The 16,137-nt window shown below is 30.5% G+C and overlaps 1 protein-coding gene across 11 annotated transcripts in view; it reads right to left on the bottom strand.

Annotated features, from left to right (window-relative positions):
* LOC126897683 (uncharacterized) overlaps positions 1 to 15,250 on the bottom strand; it is a 22,766-nt gene extending 7,516 nt beyond the window's left edge. For 2 of the 11 annotated variants that reach the window (XM_050671460.1, XM_050671461.1), the window contains exons 1-10: positions 15,120 to 15,250; positions 13,835 to 13,952; positions 12,092 to 12,118; positions 10,537 to 10,587; positions 7,343 to 7,396; positions 4,427 to 4,456; positions 3,716 to 3,739; positions 2,083 to 2,148; positions 1,194 to 1,217; positions 932 to 961 (exon numbers count right to left, since the gene is read on the bottom strand). In XM_050671460.1, coding sequence (XP_050527417.1) covers positions 932 to 961; positions 1,194 to 1,217; positions 2,083 to 2,148; positions 3,716 to 3,739; positions 4,427 to 4,456; positions 7,343 to 7,396; positions 10,537 to 10,587; positions 12,092 to 12,118; positions 13,835 to 13,946 — 418 coding nt within the window. In that variant the 5' untranslated portion in view covers positions 13,947 to 13,952; positions 15,120 to 15,250. The remainder of the gene's footprint in view (positions 1 to 931; positions 962 to 1,193; positions 1,218 to 2,082; positions 2,149 to 3,715; positions 3,740 to 4,426; positions 4,457 to 7,342; positions 7,397 to 10,536; positions 10,588 to 12,091; positions 12,119 to 13,834; positions 13,953 to 15,119) is intronic. The other 9 variants (XM_050671462.1, XM_050671463.1, XM_050671464.1 and 6 more) reach the window with 6 other exon arrangements.
* Between the last annotated feature and the right edge of the window lie 887 nt (positions 15,251 to 16,137).

The raw sequence follows: 16,137 nt of genomic DNA, 5'->3' as shown, positions 1-16,137 counted from the left end.
AAAAAAATTAATATTAAAAATAAAATTAAAAGTTTAATTTTGATAAATATATTGGTAACTGCGATTTAACGATGAACATCATAGTTATCATAGATGAATCCCAATTCAAAAGATAAACTCATAGTCTCATACATCATATATGAGAAAAAAGAAAATTATTAACTATGTACTTAGTACTGTTCTTATAATGAAAGTACAAACTTAAATAGTTATAACGTCATGAAATTTATATATAACATATAAAATTCCTTGATAAATATAGGCAAATGCAAAATAGTGTCCTAATAATAATACATAATACACCATATAATTAAGGTTCATAATAAACGTATGAGCAGAAATGAATCACTGCGCATAATAAAACCATGCGCGTGGACTTNTATTACAATGCGCGTGGAAAAAAAAATCGTTTTCATGACGTAAAGTGTCGCAAGAATTTCGGGGGGCGCGCCCTGGCGTCTCGAGCGCATGAAAAAAAAAGCTCGTAAAACGGTGTAAAATGAACGGATTGAATTGATTTTTTTATCATATCTCAGGAATGTCATTGGGCGGGTCTGATGAAAATTCCAAACCTTAAGTCGTAAAACGCTGGCGTCAGCGAGCGTTTTTCTCAAAAAAGGTCGAAATTTTAAAACGCTCGCGGGCGAACGGCAAAAATTTTCCGACCTTTGTCAATAATTTTCCCGGAGTCTGGTGACCGAGTACTTTCGTTGAAAAAAAAAATTTTGGAAATCTGAGCACGCTATGTAATTTTCCCAGAAAAGCGTTTTTTTCCTTGTTCTATTATATAATACGATATTTTAACTCATTGCTTTATAAATTACTATGTAAATATTAACTATTTTATGTAATCGAAGAGGCATAAAATAATAATATATATTTAATTATAAGGTAGGCCTTAATTTATATTAACCATTAATAAAAAACTAACTTTTTGGAATAAACATATCTTCGAGTTCCTCTGAAATAAAATATTTATTTTAACTTAAAACTTAATGTTTAATTCTATGAATATGATCATATGTGGATTTAGGGATCATAATGGGACGAAGGAAATTAATATTTTCTTTAACTTAAAATAAGTTTTTTAAAACATATATAATTTAATTTGATTAAAATTAAGCATCAAACATTGATTAATTAATTAATTATTATTAATTTTTTATTAAAAATTAAATAAATGAAAATTATACCAGCATCTATGATATTGTTTATTTCTGGAATAATAAATAAATATATTTTAATTATTTGAAAGAATGAGTAAATATAATATAATTATAATTTGGCGCATAAATATGAGAATTTTTGTAGACGCAATCTTTGTTGTTTTTAGTTATTTATACATTTCTTATGATTAATTTTGAAAACAACAGATTTTCACACTTGGTATGAACTAAATTTCTCTATTAGACGAATTATTTTTAATTGTAGTAATTTTATCGATACATGAATAATTTTTGTTCTTAATTAAAATAATTTATGTATATTTTAAGGAAATCATATAAAATTATTGTTAATGTTATATGTTTTTTTTATCTAATCACTTTTTTTCCAGGCTTAAATTATTAGCAATTATTTCAAATAGACTAATAATTATTAAATAATAATGATCATTTCTAACAATGTATTATATTCTAATACATCAACATAAATTAAAATTTACTTTCTATTATTTGAAAATTTATATTATAGTAACATATTATGGCCTACAACTTCATAAAAAAATTATTAATATTGTTGAATGCATTTTTTTACTTAGGTTTTTTGTTGGATCTTCCTTTTTATTAAATTTTAATTTTTAATACCCAGGCATATTTTAAATATTCATTTTAAAGTAGTTCGAGAATGGAATAATTATTAAAAAATAATTAAACCAAATTATTAATAATATCAATAGGTACTGTTAGTTAGAATTGTTCGATTCTCTATTTTATATAAAAAACTTGTTGAATTTTCATTGATTCTGAAAATTTGAGAATATGCAAATTTATTTTAATATTAAAATAAAAAAATTCAAACTGCCTCTATTAGCGCAATTCAGTTATTTAAACTTGATTTTTAGATTGTTAATAATTGTCTCACTTATATAATCATGTAATATATTTCGAATAGATTCTTCTTGTATTCTTCTAATTTGATTTTCAGCATCTAAAATAGTGTTAAAGTATTTTATTTATAAAGTAAAATTTAGTGACAATAGTGAATTTTATACATTATAAGTTAGTGATTAATATTGTGTGGTTATATTATAAAAAATTGTATGGGCTTATATTCAAAGAAACATGTTCAAATATAACATAAGCTTATAACTAAGTCCTTAAAGAAGTCTGAGAGATAAATACAATTATATTATTATTTTTAGTTTTTAAATTATTTTATTTTTTTAGTATTAAATTTATACGTAAAAATGTTAATAAAAATGATTATTTTAAGAAGTATTTGAACAAATAAATTTCAAATAAAATATACTTGACATGTTCATAGCTTGTTATTGTGATTCGAACCCATTAATGATTATATCATTGGAATCACCAATTTGTAAAATCAACTACCCAACAATCATATTTTTAACATCTTTAGTAAGTTTAAAATGTATGATTACGTTTTAGTTCACCAAAAATGTATATAGTTATATTTAACAGATTTTGCGAATAAGCCATTTGAAGATAGTACAAATGATTATTTAAAGTAAATTATTTAATAAACGTTGAATATATATATATAGCTAATATTATGTAAGATGAGGGTCATAGACGCTATTTAATAGTTGTTCTTGGAAGGGCTTAAAATAGTTAAATTTAAATAAAACTTGGCGTCTCCATTCTCACATATCTATATCGATCCCAAGACTCCTAAACTTATGTTAAAATCAATGTATTTCTATATCAAACTACTAATAATATACAGGTTGATGCAATAATTATAAATAGCTTAATTTTTTCCAAAAAAAAAAAAATAATAATATTGAGTATTATTTGTTGCATTTATATATAATAACATTTAGACTAGTGTTTCGGAAGTTATTGTTATTTTTATACCTAGGAAGATTGCGGCCAAAAAAATTCTAGTAATAAAAAAACCAATACAGTGAGGACATGGTATAGCTAGGACAAGTATTCATGATATCTGATAGTAATTGACAAGGCTATCAAAAAATAATACATTTGTTCAAATCTATAGATCGTTACTTCTATGGCAAAGGTGTATAAAAATGTAAGTATGGATTTAAAAAAATTAATTGAGAAGATTAACTTTCTTAATTTAGTCTTCTACCCTTTGTTAATTAACTATTATTTCAGTCATGAATTAAAATTATAATTTGTTATACGCCATTTTTAGGAGTAGGGATACTTCAACCCAGCTAAACCCTCACAGGCTCTTTAATATAATTAATACCAAGAAAAAGTTTTAAATTGCGCATATGATCCCTCATTTTTTATTATTATGATAAATAATAAAATATTAGATAATATTATATTATAAAATTTATTCATTATTGATATTTTATAATTTTTTAAATAATAAATACAATAATCATTAAAAAGGTGTTCTATAATTTAGGTATGCTAAATATTTATAGTAGGCCAACTTGTGTCTACAATAAAGATAGTAGTTATAACTATGTAAAAACATTATAAAATTAAGCATCAAACATTGATTAATTAATTAATTAATATTAATTTTTTATTAAAAATTAAATAAATGAAAATTATACCAGCATCTATGATATTGTTTAATTCTGGAATAATAAATAAATATATTTTAATTATTTGAAAGAATGAGTAAATATAATATAATTATAATTTGGTGCATAAATATGAGAATTTCTGTAGATGAAATCTTTGTTGTTTTTAGTTATTTATACATTTCTTATGATTAATTTTGAAAAAACAGATTTTCACACTTGGTATGAACTAAATTTCTCTATTAGACGAATTATTTTTAATTGTAGTAATTTTATCGATACATAAATAATTTTTGTTCTTAATTAAAATAATTTATGTATGTTTTAAGGAAATCATATAAAATTATTGTTAATGTTATATGTAATGATTATCTTTCATTTTTTTTATCTAATCACTTATTTTCCAAGCTTAAATTATTAGCAATTATTTCAAATAGAATAATGGTATACTTTTTTCTTTCATTAACAACTAATAATTATTAGATACTAATGATTATTTCTAACAATGTAGGGTCAGGTGGGGTAATTGTTAATGATTCTAACAAAGTGATTTTTAACTTGTGTTTATGACTGTTTACTTACATAAACATTTAATATATTATTATACATATGTACTAGTGGACATAATCAGACATCTTAAGAAAAACTAAAAAATTAGGTAATTATTTGATTTCATAGTTTTAAATATTTTGAGTTATAAGTTAGGCCTTAATTTATATTAACCATTAAAAAAAAACTAACTTTTTGGAATTAACATATCTTCGAGTTCCTCTGAAATAAAATATTTATTTTAACTCAAAACTAAATGTTTAAGTCTATGAATATGATCATATGTGGATTTATTAACATAATGGGGCGAGAGAAATTAACATTTTCTTTAACTTAAAATAAGTTTTTTAAAACATATATAATTTAATTTGATGAATTTTGGGAAGGGGTTAATTTCCCGTTGCGCTACGCTACAGTGTCGGTGTGATCGGGCTCTATGGGGCTACGAAACGTTGGCACGAGCGCAGTTTCCCTAGCTCGGGGAATCGGGCGCGTCCTCAGGTTGTGGATAGAGGAACGGCCTGCAGATATGCAGGTTTGCCGCGAAATAAGCAGTCCATTAATTTGTGCTGACGAATAAGCGGTCGCGGACAGCGAGCCCCTCGTTCGCTCGTTAACCCTGCAGATATGCAGGGTAGCCGTGATATAAGCCACTTAGTGGACGAATAAGCGGTAGCGTAATTTTTACAGGCGGGTGGGCCCGGTAGCCTGGTAAGGCGACCACCTAAGTGAAGGCAACACTGAAATTAAATCCCCTGGAGGTAGGTAAAACGCAGGTTAGAATTTACCTAAAAAATCACTTATGGCCTTTAATTCAAGGACCAAAGTTACCCCCTCAGAGGTATCGGAGCCTCAGAGGGTGGCAGGAGTGAGTGGGAAAGGTTCCAAAACCGGACCCAACGTAGCAGGCTCACTCAGGTCAACACCAAGCGACCGCGAAGTCCCACGCGTGGCTGGTCAGGCGTGTGGGCCTTTTATTGCTACTGATGCAGTGCGGAGGAAGCCGCGAGGAGATGAGGTGGATTGGCTGACGCGATCATGAAGGACAACGTGGTCGACTTTGAGATTATGATCGAAGACTGGAAGGTTAATCATACTTGGGAAAAGATTAAACCGTGGTCTGAGCGCCTACCATACTTGCTCACGGACAGCAGGAAGGACGGTGAAAACATTTTCCCTGTAGGTCGCTTCATAAGTAGAAGCCGATTTATGGGATGTCTGGAGTTTTGCGTCACCCTGGCAAAACATCAAGCTGGAATTTCTGATGACGATGTAGCTAGCGACGAGGAGGCCATCACAAGAGATGTCACGTTTGTGGAGGACCTGGTGGACCGGAGTCCCGGAACTCTCGATGAGGACGAGGCGCTTCGCATGAAGCGAAAGGAGATGTCGCCGGCAAGTCCGGAGGGAGAGGTTCTAGACACGGAACATCCACCTGCCGCAGCACTCTTACCGCAGGTGACGCCAAAGATGTCGCCGCAAGCAAAGAGGTGGAGAAAGTATGCCGATGAGGACATAGCCGCCCTCGAAAAAGTATTGGCCAAACATGGACAGATCCTTGCGGATATGCGCACTTTTGTCGCTGCTAACCGCAACGTCCATGTGGCCATGAAAAATTCCTGGCCCGCCGACCTATGAAAGCGAAGGGACGTGTATTGAGTCTGAGGTGACGGCCACACGGCCGAAGCTGCGTACTGCCAATGCATCCGTCCAAACAGGACTGTGGGACCAACAACCGAAAAAGAAGAAGAAGCGGAGAAGACGAGGAGAGCAACGTGAGCTCGATAACCCCCCTTCGTCGTTGCGATACAACAAGGGATTGGGCTCCGTTCGATTGTAGCATTACGGAGGAAGGCGTGGGAGCGGCCACTCGCAGATTCCCCCCCGACAGATGAAGAGGTAAAGCCAACGACTAAAGCCAAGCTCTTACCTACGCTTAGGCAAAGGGTGAGGCAAGCTGTTGCTTCAAAACCGTAAGCCGTGCTCGTGAAGCTCAAGGGTGATCGTTCCTACGCAGAGGTCGCGAGAAAACTCGTGGCCGGCGTGGACATTCAGGCCCTTGGTCTGACGGTTACAGCCTTCAAGAAAACCAGGCAAGGTGACATTGAGTTACGGGTACCGAGAGGACAATTGAAGCTCGCTGAAGCCGCACGGAGCGCTTTGGGAGATGCTGCGGTGGTGACCACCATAGGGAAACCTGTGGGATTACCATACGGGACATCGCACCGGAGACCACAATGGAAGACATCGGCCAGGCGCTTCGGCAGGCGCCGGGGGCCGTGAACGTAGAGGTAGTCCGAGTGGTCCCTGGATTCGGCGGCAGCCTCACAGCTGTTGTTCGGATCTCTAGGGCTTTCGGACTACATTTACACCTAGTAGGACGGGTACTCATTGGCCTGGTGCGCTGCCGGGTGAGACTCCGGTTTCACCTAGAGTGGTGCTTCCGGTGTCATGGATATGGCCACTTCGCTCGGGAATGCAATGGGCCTGACCTTTGATCGTCCCTTTGCTTGTCATGCGGGGCGGTGGATCACCATGTGAGCAATTGCACGGCTCCACCACACTGTGTGCTTTGTGACGGGCGGCCCGGGGGCTCAGCGCATTAGCCGGGTAGCGGTCATTGCTCGGCTTACGCGAAAGCGTTATCGAAGCGGGGACATGTACAGGATGTTCACCTGTCAAAAGTTCGTCCCAGAAAAACAAAATAAGCCTGACTTATCAGGTCGTTTCGTTTTTTTTTTTTTTAGTGTTTATATCTGTTTGTTTATATGTGTTTCCCAACCTTAGCAAAGTCCTACCCCCACCTCCACGTGGTGCGGCCTGGGTAACGGATCCCACTCTGGGGTCCGGCTAACGGGGGAGGCCACGTCGCGTTGTGACTCAGTTCTTGATTAATTTCGGGCTGAGTCACAACTCAGCGGTGTGAGGTTATAGACGGCGTGGGCCGCCTTGAAGCAATACCTAACGGTAGTTCCAGGGCGGTCCACATTATGCCGGCGGTAGATAAAAAAAAAAAAATGGGAAGGGGTTAATTTTGGAATTAATCCTCTTATGAACATAATCATAAATGTTCATTATTTTTATTAATTTAAAAATACAAATTCTTACCATATGATAGATTATCGAATTTATTTATCAAAAATTCTAATATTTTTTGTTCATCTAATAAAAACAATTATGAAGGTTAATAATAATCGATTAAAGTCACTGTCGTAAAACGTTTTGATGTGTATTTGAAAATAATTAAAAAAAAAACTGTAGCACTGTGGGGTTGGGACACATTGGAGACGTGACCTAGTAGGAGCAAGCATAGAAGAAATCTAAAAATGATTACAATCATTATCATAAGAAACGCTTCAATGCAAATCTGTACATGGGTATAATTTTTAAAAATAGGTGGATTATTCCAAAAGCAAAATTAACTCCTATTTTTTTTAATTATATAATATGGTATAGTGGTATTAAAAAATGTCATACCACAATAATCAGAGAAAACTAAAATTACAATCAAATCATCATAAAATATATGGAAACTATAAAATTAATACTTAACTGTTTAATAGTAGATACGTAAATATCATATAACTAGGCTCCGTCTAGTTGGGGCTCCGCCACAGACCCGGAGCCTTACGAGCCTTAAGTAGGCTATTGATTCCGGTAGGGGTACCCGGCTTCGCCGGGCACGATAAGTGTTTTGCAGAAAAAATATTACATCAGATCAGTGTAACAAAAATATATTAAAAATGTTATTATTAAAATCAGGAAAATTCAAAAAGAGAAATGTAAAATGTATTGGGTATAAGGTTGACGTTTGTTAATGAGGTATTCCCTTTAGGCCTATTCAAAAATTATTTTAGGAGGGTATTTAATATTTTTACTTTATTAAACATGTTTTAGAATTTTTTTTGCTAAAAATTAAAATAATGATGAAAAAAAAGACTTTAGGTCCTTATTTATTAGAAGTTTCCTAAAACTATATTTATAGCGCTGGTTCAAGGGGGGGCCATATCTCCCTTAAATACACCCGTGGTATACACAAAAATTATTAATATTCTAATTATAATAATTGTGTTTATATTATAGAATAATTAAAAAAAAATTCAGCAGATTATTATATTTGGGACTATGTAAAAAATTTAATTTTGATAAAAATATTGGTAACTGCGATTTAACTTTGGACTGTGCTGTCCAATATGTTGGACTATGTTGTCATAGATGAATCCCAATTTAAACGATAAACTCATAGACTCATACATCATATATGAGAAAAAAAAGATTATTAATAATGAACTGTTTTGATAATGAAAGTACAAACTTATATAATTATAACCGTCTTTAAATTTATATATAACATAAAATATTCCTCGATAAAATATAGTGCTATGTGCAAATGCAAAATAGTGTCTTAATAAAAATACATATTACACCATATAATTAAGGTTCATAATAAACGTATGAGCAGAAATGAATCAATGCGCATATTAAAACCATGCGCGTGGACTTAAAAAAAAAAAAGCTCCTAAAACGGTGAAGAAAGAACGGATTGAATTGATTTTTTTATTATATCTTAGGAATGTTATTGGGTGGGTCTGATGAAAATTTCAAACCTTAAGTCGTAAAACGCTGGCGTCAGCAAGTGTTTTTTCTTGAAAACGGTCGAAATTTTAAAACGCTCGCGGGCGAGTGGCTAAAATTTTCCGAAATTCGCCAATAACTTTCCCGGAGTCTGATGATCGAGTGCTTTTGTTGAAAAAAACAATTTTGAAAATCCGAGCACGCTAAGTAATTTTTTCAGAAAAGCGTTTTTTTCCTTGTTCTATTATATAATAAGATAATAGCTTATTTTAGGCATGTTATCGCACAATCAGCTAAATGTATAAAAAAAATATTATTATGAAAATCAAGTCAAAAAAAAAATTATAACTCGATAAATAAAGACCCTTTAAATAAGGGGATAAATAAGACCCTCTTCCATTTTTAAGTTTTTTGAAATATTTTAAAACTTTCAACTTTACGAAAATCGATTAAACATTATTATACAAACCATCTTTTAAATATAGAAATATAAACAATTTATATTTTTTGTAATATCTAAGTTCTATTTATAATAAGGTCAAATGGACCCACCGTGCTTTCTTAAGGGATAAAATATTTTCAATCTAAAAAATATCGTGTGTGATATATTAATATATTAATAAATTAATAGGTATAATTAGTTTTACAGGATGTGGATAAAAATAAGTTTATATACAAAAATAGCTTGGGTGCTCTTATTGTAAAATCAATAAAATAATTTTTGTCAATGATGAATATGAATGGAATGGGAGAAAAACAATCTAATACTAATTACATTTTAGCTTCGATGCGAAGCTGAGAAGGTATTGGTTTTACTATGATGTGTTTTTTTTTTTTTTGTGTCTGTTACCACTTTTTCTCAGCTCTCACCGAACGTATTTCTTTCAACGATACGTTAAAAGATCACAAATCGTATCTAGTCGAAGACATTACCCTTCAAAATTGAAAAAATTTCCCTCGTTCCCCGTAAATGGGGGAAACCTCCAAAAAAATTACAAATTTAAAAATCGCTAATTTTCGAAATTTTTTCAATTTTTTTTACTAAAAACTGCCGTAACTTTTTCAAAAATGAACATATCAATATAATTTTTTTTTATATAGATGCTTGATGTCTTTACCTATCATTTGGTATATTTTTTTTGTAAATCTGACACTTAACCTGCCCACAGGGGGGGATTTAAAATGACAACTTTTTCACAAAAAATTAACTTTTTCAACTTAACTTTTGAAAATGTTCCGGAAGGTCTGACATTTTTATATATATCTTCAATTAAAGCTAATGTAATGTACTTTAATTTAAAAAAAAAAAATTTGACCTCTGGACTTGTCTTCACGGTGAAAATGGCTACTGAGTGCTATTTTCGTGTGAAAATTCTCGATTTTATTATTTATATTATATTTAACTTTATAATGCTATAACTTATTGAAAAGTTTATGGATCCACACAATTTTTTTATGAGAAATAATATTTTTTAATAAACCCTTTTTCATTCGACATACTTTATCTTAATCGAGATATTAATAAGGAACCAGCAGATCAAGTAGCTTTTGGAATAAAACACCAATTTTTTTAAAATTAAACACTATCTAAAGATTTGCATCGAAGCGTTTATTTTTGATAGTGATTTTAATCACTGTCAGATATCATTATACTTGATCCAACTATGCCACGTCACCACTGTGCCGCGACCCCCCTGTGCTGGGTTTTTTTTTAATTTGAAGCTTACCGAATGTATTTTGTTCTTTACATTTCTTTTTATATTGAATAAACATATCATCTGAACAAAAGTGATTTAAAATAAAAATGTTTTAAAATTAATTTTGAAAGTCTATATTATGATTAACAATCAATATAATAAATAATTATAGTTAAAAATCAATATAAAATTAAAAATTAATTTAAAGTCATTTTAAATTAGCATGTGAAAAAAATTTTTATTACAAATTGGAAAAACAGGACTACATGTAGTTCTAATTTTTTATTTTTATAATTGCTTGAAAATTTATTAATAATTAATTGTGAGTAAATTTTCTTTTCAGAGTGGACTTAAAAACATAATCTGTATTTTAAATGGATACAAAAATGATTTTGAAATATATGAATTTTTGTATAATAATAATTATTTAGAAATCTCTTAGTCTTAGATCAAACAGTGTTCAAAAATACATTATTCTCATGATCACATTTTATTTATTTCTTATTATTTTTCGTTGACTATTTGGGGTTGGCCACCATTATCGTAAAGTTTCACTTGACATTATCTCCCACATCATTTACGCATACATCAAGCATCCTCATGTCGCATTCAATAACATCTCTTCATCTCTTTTTTGGTTTTCCGGTACTTCACTCACCCATCTAAGCATTTTAATTTCTGCTACACTCATTATTTATTCTATTCTTTTGTCATTCGCTCAATACTCTGAACTATACATCGTAACTGTTATTTTTACAGTCTTACAGAACTTACCTTTCAGTCTCATTGGAATTTTCTTTCGTATAATACATCCGACGATTCTTTCCAATTCACCCACCCGCACATAATACTGTGTCTTACATCCTTATGGATATCACCATTCATTTTCACAACTGATTCTAAATACTTAAAATTTTCCAGTTCTTCTATCACATCCACGCTTATTGTCACTGATCTATTAATTTCACCTATTTTGTGTTCTCCTTTGTCAAACTCGTTGTCTATCTTACTCTTGCTTATTTTTAATATCTATCCTTCAAGATATCCACATCACTAGTCTTTAATTAATTTTCTCCCTACGTTTTCCTTAATAACTATTTCATCAATGAACTACACACATCACAATACCTCACCTTGTATTTCTCTAGTAAGTTCATTCACAACTATGAAAAAACAAATAAAAAATTAAAGCAGAACCTTGGTGCACTCTTATTCTTACCTAAAATCTTCTGTTACTCCACACAATATTTTCACTTTGACACAAGTGTTATCGTACATACCCTCTATTATATTACTGTATATTTTTCGAGCTTATTTTATCATTAATATCCATATTAAAATTTCTCTCGGTACTCTATCATGCGCTATCTCCAAATCTATAAATACCATAGACAGCTTTTTCTTCTTTTTCTTATATTTTTCTATTAGTTGTCTTACACAGTTGACTGGTTGTTACCAGATGCTTCAATCATAAAATGATCACATTTTATTTCTTTAATTAGTGAAATGTTTTTAATTTAATTCTACATTTGATATAATCATTTTTAGGCGGGAATTATTTAATTGATGTAGAATGATAACTTACTCGTCCATTTAATATTATAAGCGGCAACTGAAATTTTATAACATTTTTATACTACAGTATCTCCTACACTATAAAAGTTAATATCATTTATAGTTTGTAACTTTAATTAATACATAATATTTAATTAAAATTAAAACTACTATAGTTCAAATATTTAGCGATTTGCTTTTTTAGCGCTGAAGAACATGTAATTAATCAATAAGCGGCTAACACAAGTTTAGTGGATAAACGGGTCAATATACAGAGTAATCAGCTAACTATGTCTCACGTAATATCTTTAAAAATACAAATTTTATAAACAATTTTTTTGTTTGAATAATTATGAATATTTGATGAGGTGTTTCATAAGAAAATTAAAATTTTTACCTCCATCCCTTTTGCTTAAAACTTGTATCAACTTCATATTTTCAAATGACAACTCTATTTTTTTACACCGTTAGATTTAATTTTATAAAAAATAAAACGTTTTGTAAAAAAAATATTTTGTTTCATTTAATAGTAAGCGCTCTACGGCTCTCTAAAGTTTAGGGTTTATTAAGAAAATATTTTAACAGACTCGAACGTTATAGGTCGTAAATCGATAAGCGTTACTAGTTTTATAAATAAACATACCAAGCTTACCTTAGTTATTCTGACTACGTGCGTTGACACAGTAAACCGGTAGCTCTTATCGCTACATAAAATAATAATGTGACCGTGTTGGAAAAACTACTGAATTTTTTCATCAAATAACGTAAATTTTAAAGTAGCGTATCTTATTTAAAATTAATATTTTTTTTGCTAAACATATATGTTTTTTATGACTAACAAAAATGTATAAAAGTAATATGTGATTGCCATTTGAATATCTTAAGTTGATACAAATTCTAAGTATAAGGTATGATGATAGAAATTTAATTTTTTTGTGAAACAGCTCATCTAAGATCCATAATTATTAAAAAAAAATTGTATTTTTAAAGATATTACGTGAGACATAGTTAGCCGATCACTCTGTATACGCTAAAATTTAGACAAAAGGAGAATAAATAAGAAGGGATGTTTAGAGTAAATACTGTTTATGAGTAGGGGGATTGACGAAATCAGAAATATAATAACTATAAATATATACTAATACTAGATAGCTGTCTTCGAATTGTCTGTGAAGTCGACACCGTGTGCTATGTGAGGCACAATCGGTTAACAAACGTTATAAAACACACTAACTAACGATATAAAAACAACGGTTAAAGTTAAAAATTATAATTTATAAAGCTGCTCGTGTAAAAGTGAGAACAAAATTATCGTATTTTAACTACGAGCACAGAGCAGTGTTATTGTTTTGAAGTAAGCCAATTATTAAACGAAATAATATTTTGCACAAAGTAAAAACACATTGTACCCGTACAATAGGGAAACAAAATCCGGAAAAAACAATGTTGGTATCCCTTACCGGCGGTCTCGATAGGATTGTACTGTGTGAACTGATCGGTGTCAAGAAGGAGACTTCAACGGTTGTTTGCGGCGAGTGGTCATCGGGCGGGCGGCACTTGCTGGACTTTGTACCGCGACGTATCGCACGCGGTGCTAGTCAGTCAAAATACCATATACACGTAGTAGGGCGACGGCTGATAAAGTAGGTGCGAGTCGCGGGGCTCCGTGTAACGCTAGCGACGCGGGACAGTGTCATATACAAATGATCAAAAATAATAAATCATTTATATCTTATTTTATTGTAAATAAAAAATGAAATTGAGTAACATTTACCTTGTACTTGTTCATTAGACAATTCTTCAGCACCCAATGGACAAATGTAAAAAATTGATACACACCAAATAGTTAAAATTTTTAAACTATCAGAATAAATTTTCTGTGTCATAGTTCCCTAAAATTCATTAAAAAATATATTTAATTTGCAAAACAAACCATTACTTAACTTTGATGATTTAAAAATATTATTTCTAGATTAAATGATTTTAATTAGACCCTTTTACCCAAAGAGGTTTTTGATTAAAATACATTTGTTTATCCAGAAGTTTTGCTAGTGCTAAAAATCGTCGGGCCTCGTACAAAACAATTTTTCGGGGTTCCTAACATTTTATTAAATAAAAAAATAGAATATATATTTATTAAGCATTTGCTTGATTTACGGGACCCTTCAAAGAGCGGGGCCTCATTCAGTAACATACTTAGGCAATATTGATTCTCCCACCACCTTCTCTTAATATGCATATGGAACACATTTATATAAAACACTAATGTAGGCGGCAAATAGTACGATTAAAAAAAAATTGCTTTGAACTGAATTAGAGCTGTAATAATAGAATTTCCCTACTATAAATGAGGTTTTTTTTTTAATATGGCTTTTCTGTTTTAAAAAAATTAATAATGGCATAAAAAATGACAGTGATTAAATTAACACATATTATGTTAACTAATCACATCGCATTAAAGCAAATAGATTCAATGCGATTCAACTTCGAACAATCGAAAGTTTGATTATAAATATCTTTACACTCCAACTTTTTAGTTTCGATTCGAACCTGAGATTTTATGCGTTATTTTATATGTCCGTCTATAAAAATTCTTAGTTCTCACTAGACCGATTTTGTCAATCAAAAGAACAGGACCTTAATCTATTTTAAAATTTCATTAGGATTATTGTTTTTGTAAAAAGTTATAATAGTTGTAAAATTTTAAAAAAACTCAATTTTTACGATAGCGTAATTTTGAGTTATTTTTCTAAAATAGAGGAAGTTTATTTAAATTTTCGATGATGAAAGGTTTAACTAAATTAAAAACGGGTTCTTTTAACATAGTTTAAATAAATGTTTTAACCTTAATAGATCATTGTAATTATAAATTAAGTGTTCAATGTTAAAAGAATAACCTTATATAGTTAATAGATTTTAAATTACTTTAATTTATAATTTATCTTTATATCAAAGGTATGCATCATAATCTCCCTTATAAAAATTTTACTATACTAATTCTAATCAAAATTAAAATGTATCAGTTTATTATTAATTATAAATGAACTCTGTATACTTACAATAATAAAATAGTTTTTCAACTTTCAGTTTTTAGTAAAATTCAAAAATTAAATCAGTTTTACCTTATATTTATGTGAACTACGGATATTTGAATTATTTATGTAAAACAATATTTTAATTTTTATAATAAATGAAAAAATTAGTATATTTTTAAAATACACTATGACGTAGATAATTTTATGTGTTATTATAAATTATAATCAATTATGATGTATAAAATAATATATAATACACACTATCGTAATAAAAATAATTATGGAGAATATCATAAATCTTCAAAATAAATTTGTTAAACATAATTTTTATTTTTACAATACCGCTGTTTGCTTATGAATTTGAAAATATGTATCTTCTAATAAATTATAAGTTAATATATAAAATTAAACTATGCAATATTTGGTTTTTAAATATAAAAACCAAAAATTAAATTTATAAACTAGTCTGTTAGTCAATTCCAGTTAATTTTTAGAAAGTATCCTTATTTTTAAGGGTAACTTTAAAAGTGCAGTACAATATTTTCCCGTTTAAATTTAATTTTCCAGATATTAAATATTGATAAAAACTGTTCGAAATTAGGAATTCGTTAGAAAAGGCAAATTGTGATTTTATTTAGTATTATAAAATTGCTTTAACTTTTAGTTTCGATGTGTAACTATAATGTTGTTGGTTAAATCTATCGAACTTTTTTTTTCTTGTGTCACTATACGTGATTGCTTTACTCTTATACCCAATCAGAAATTAACAACAGGCGCAGTATTGCACCCGTACTGGCCAATGCTGACATTGTACTGGCAGTCGGTACTGGACTAGTGCTGTCATATAACTGGAATGATAACGCTTTACCAGTAGTGAACTTCCAGTACTGACACACTACTGCCTAATCAGAAATTAAAAATAGGCGCAGTACTGTACTAGTACTAGCCAATGCTGGCATTGTACTGGACCAGTGCTGTCACATGTCTGGGATGATAACGCTTTACCAGTACTGATTGGTGCTGGCATAATTCCAGATATAAT

This window comes from Daktulosphaira vitifoliae, unplaced genomic scaffold (genome assembly GCF_025091365.1).
Source record: "Daktulosphaira vitifoliae isolate Bord-2020 unplaced genomic scaffold, ASM2509136v1 Scaffold_2, whole genome shotgun sequence".
Classification (NCBI taxonomy): domain Eukaryota; kingdom Metazoa; phylum Arthropoda; class Insecta; order Hemiptera; family Phylloxeridae; genus Daktulosphaira; species Daktulosphaira vitifoliae.
The sequence above is the reverse complement of the archived record's forward strand: the minus strand, read 5'-3'. Positions and strand labels throughout refer to the sequence as shown.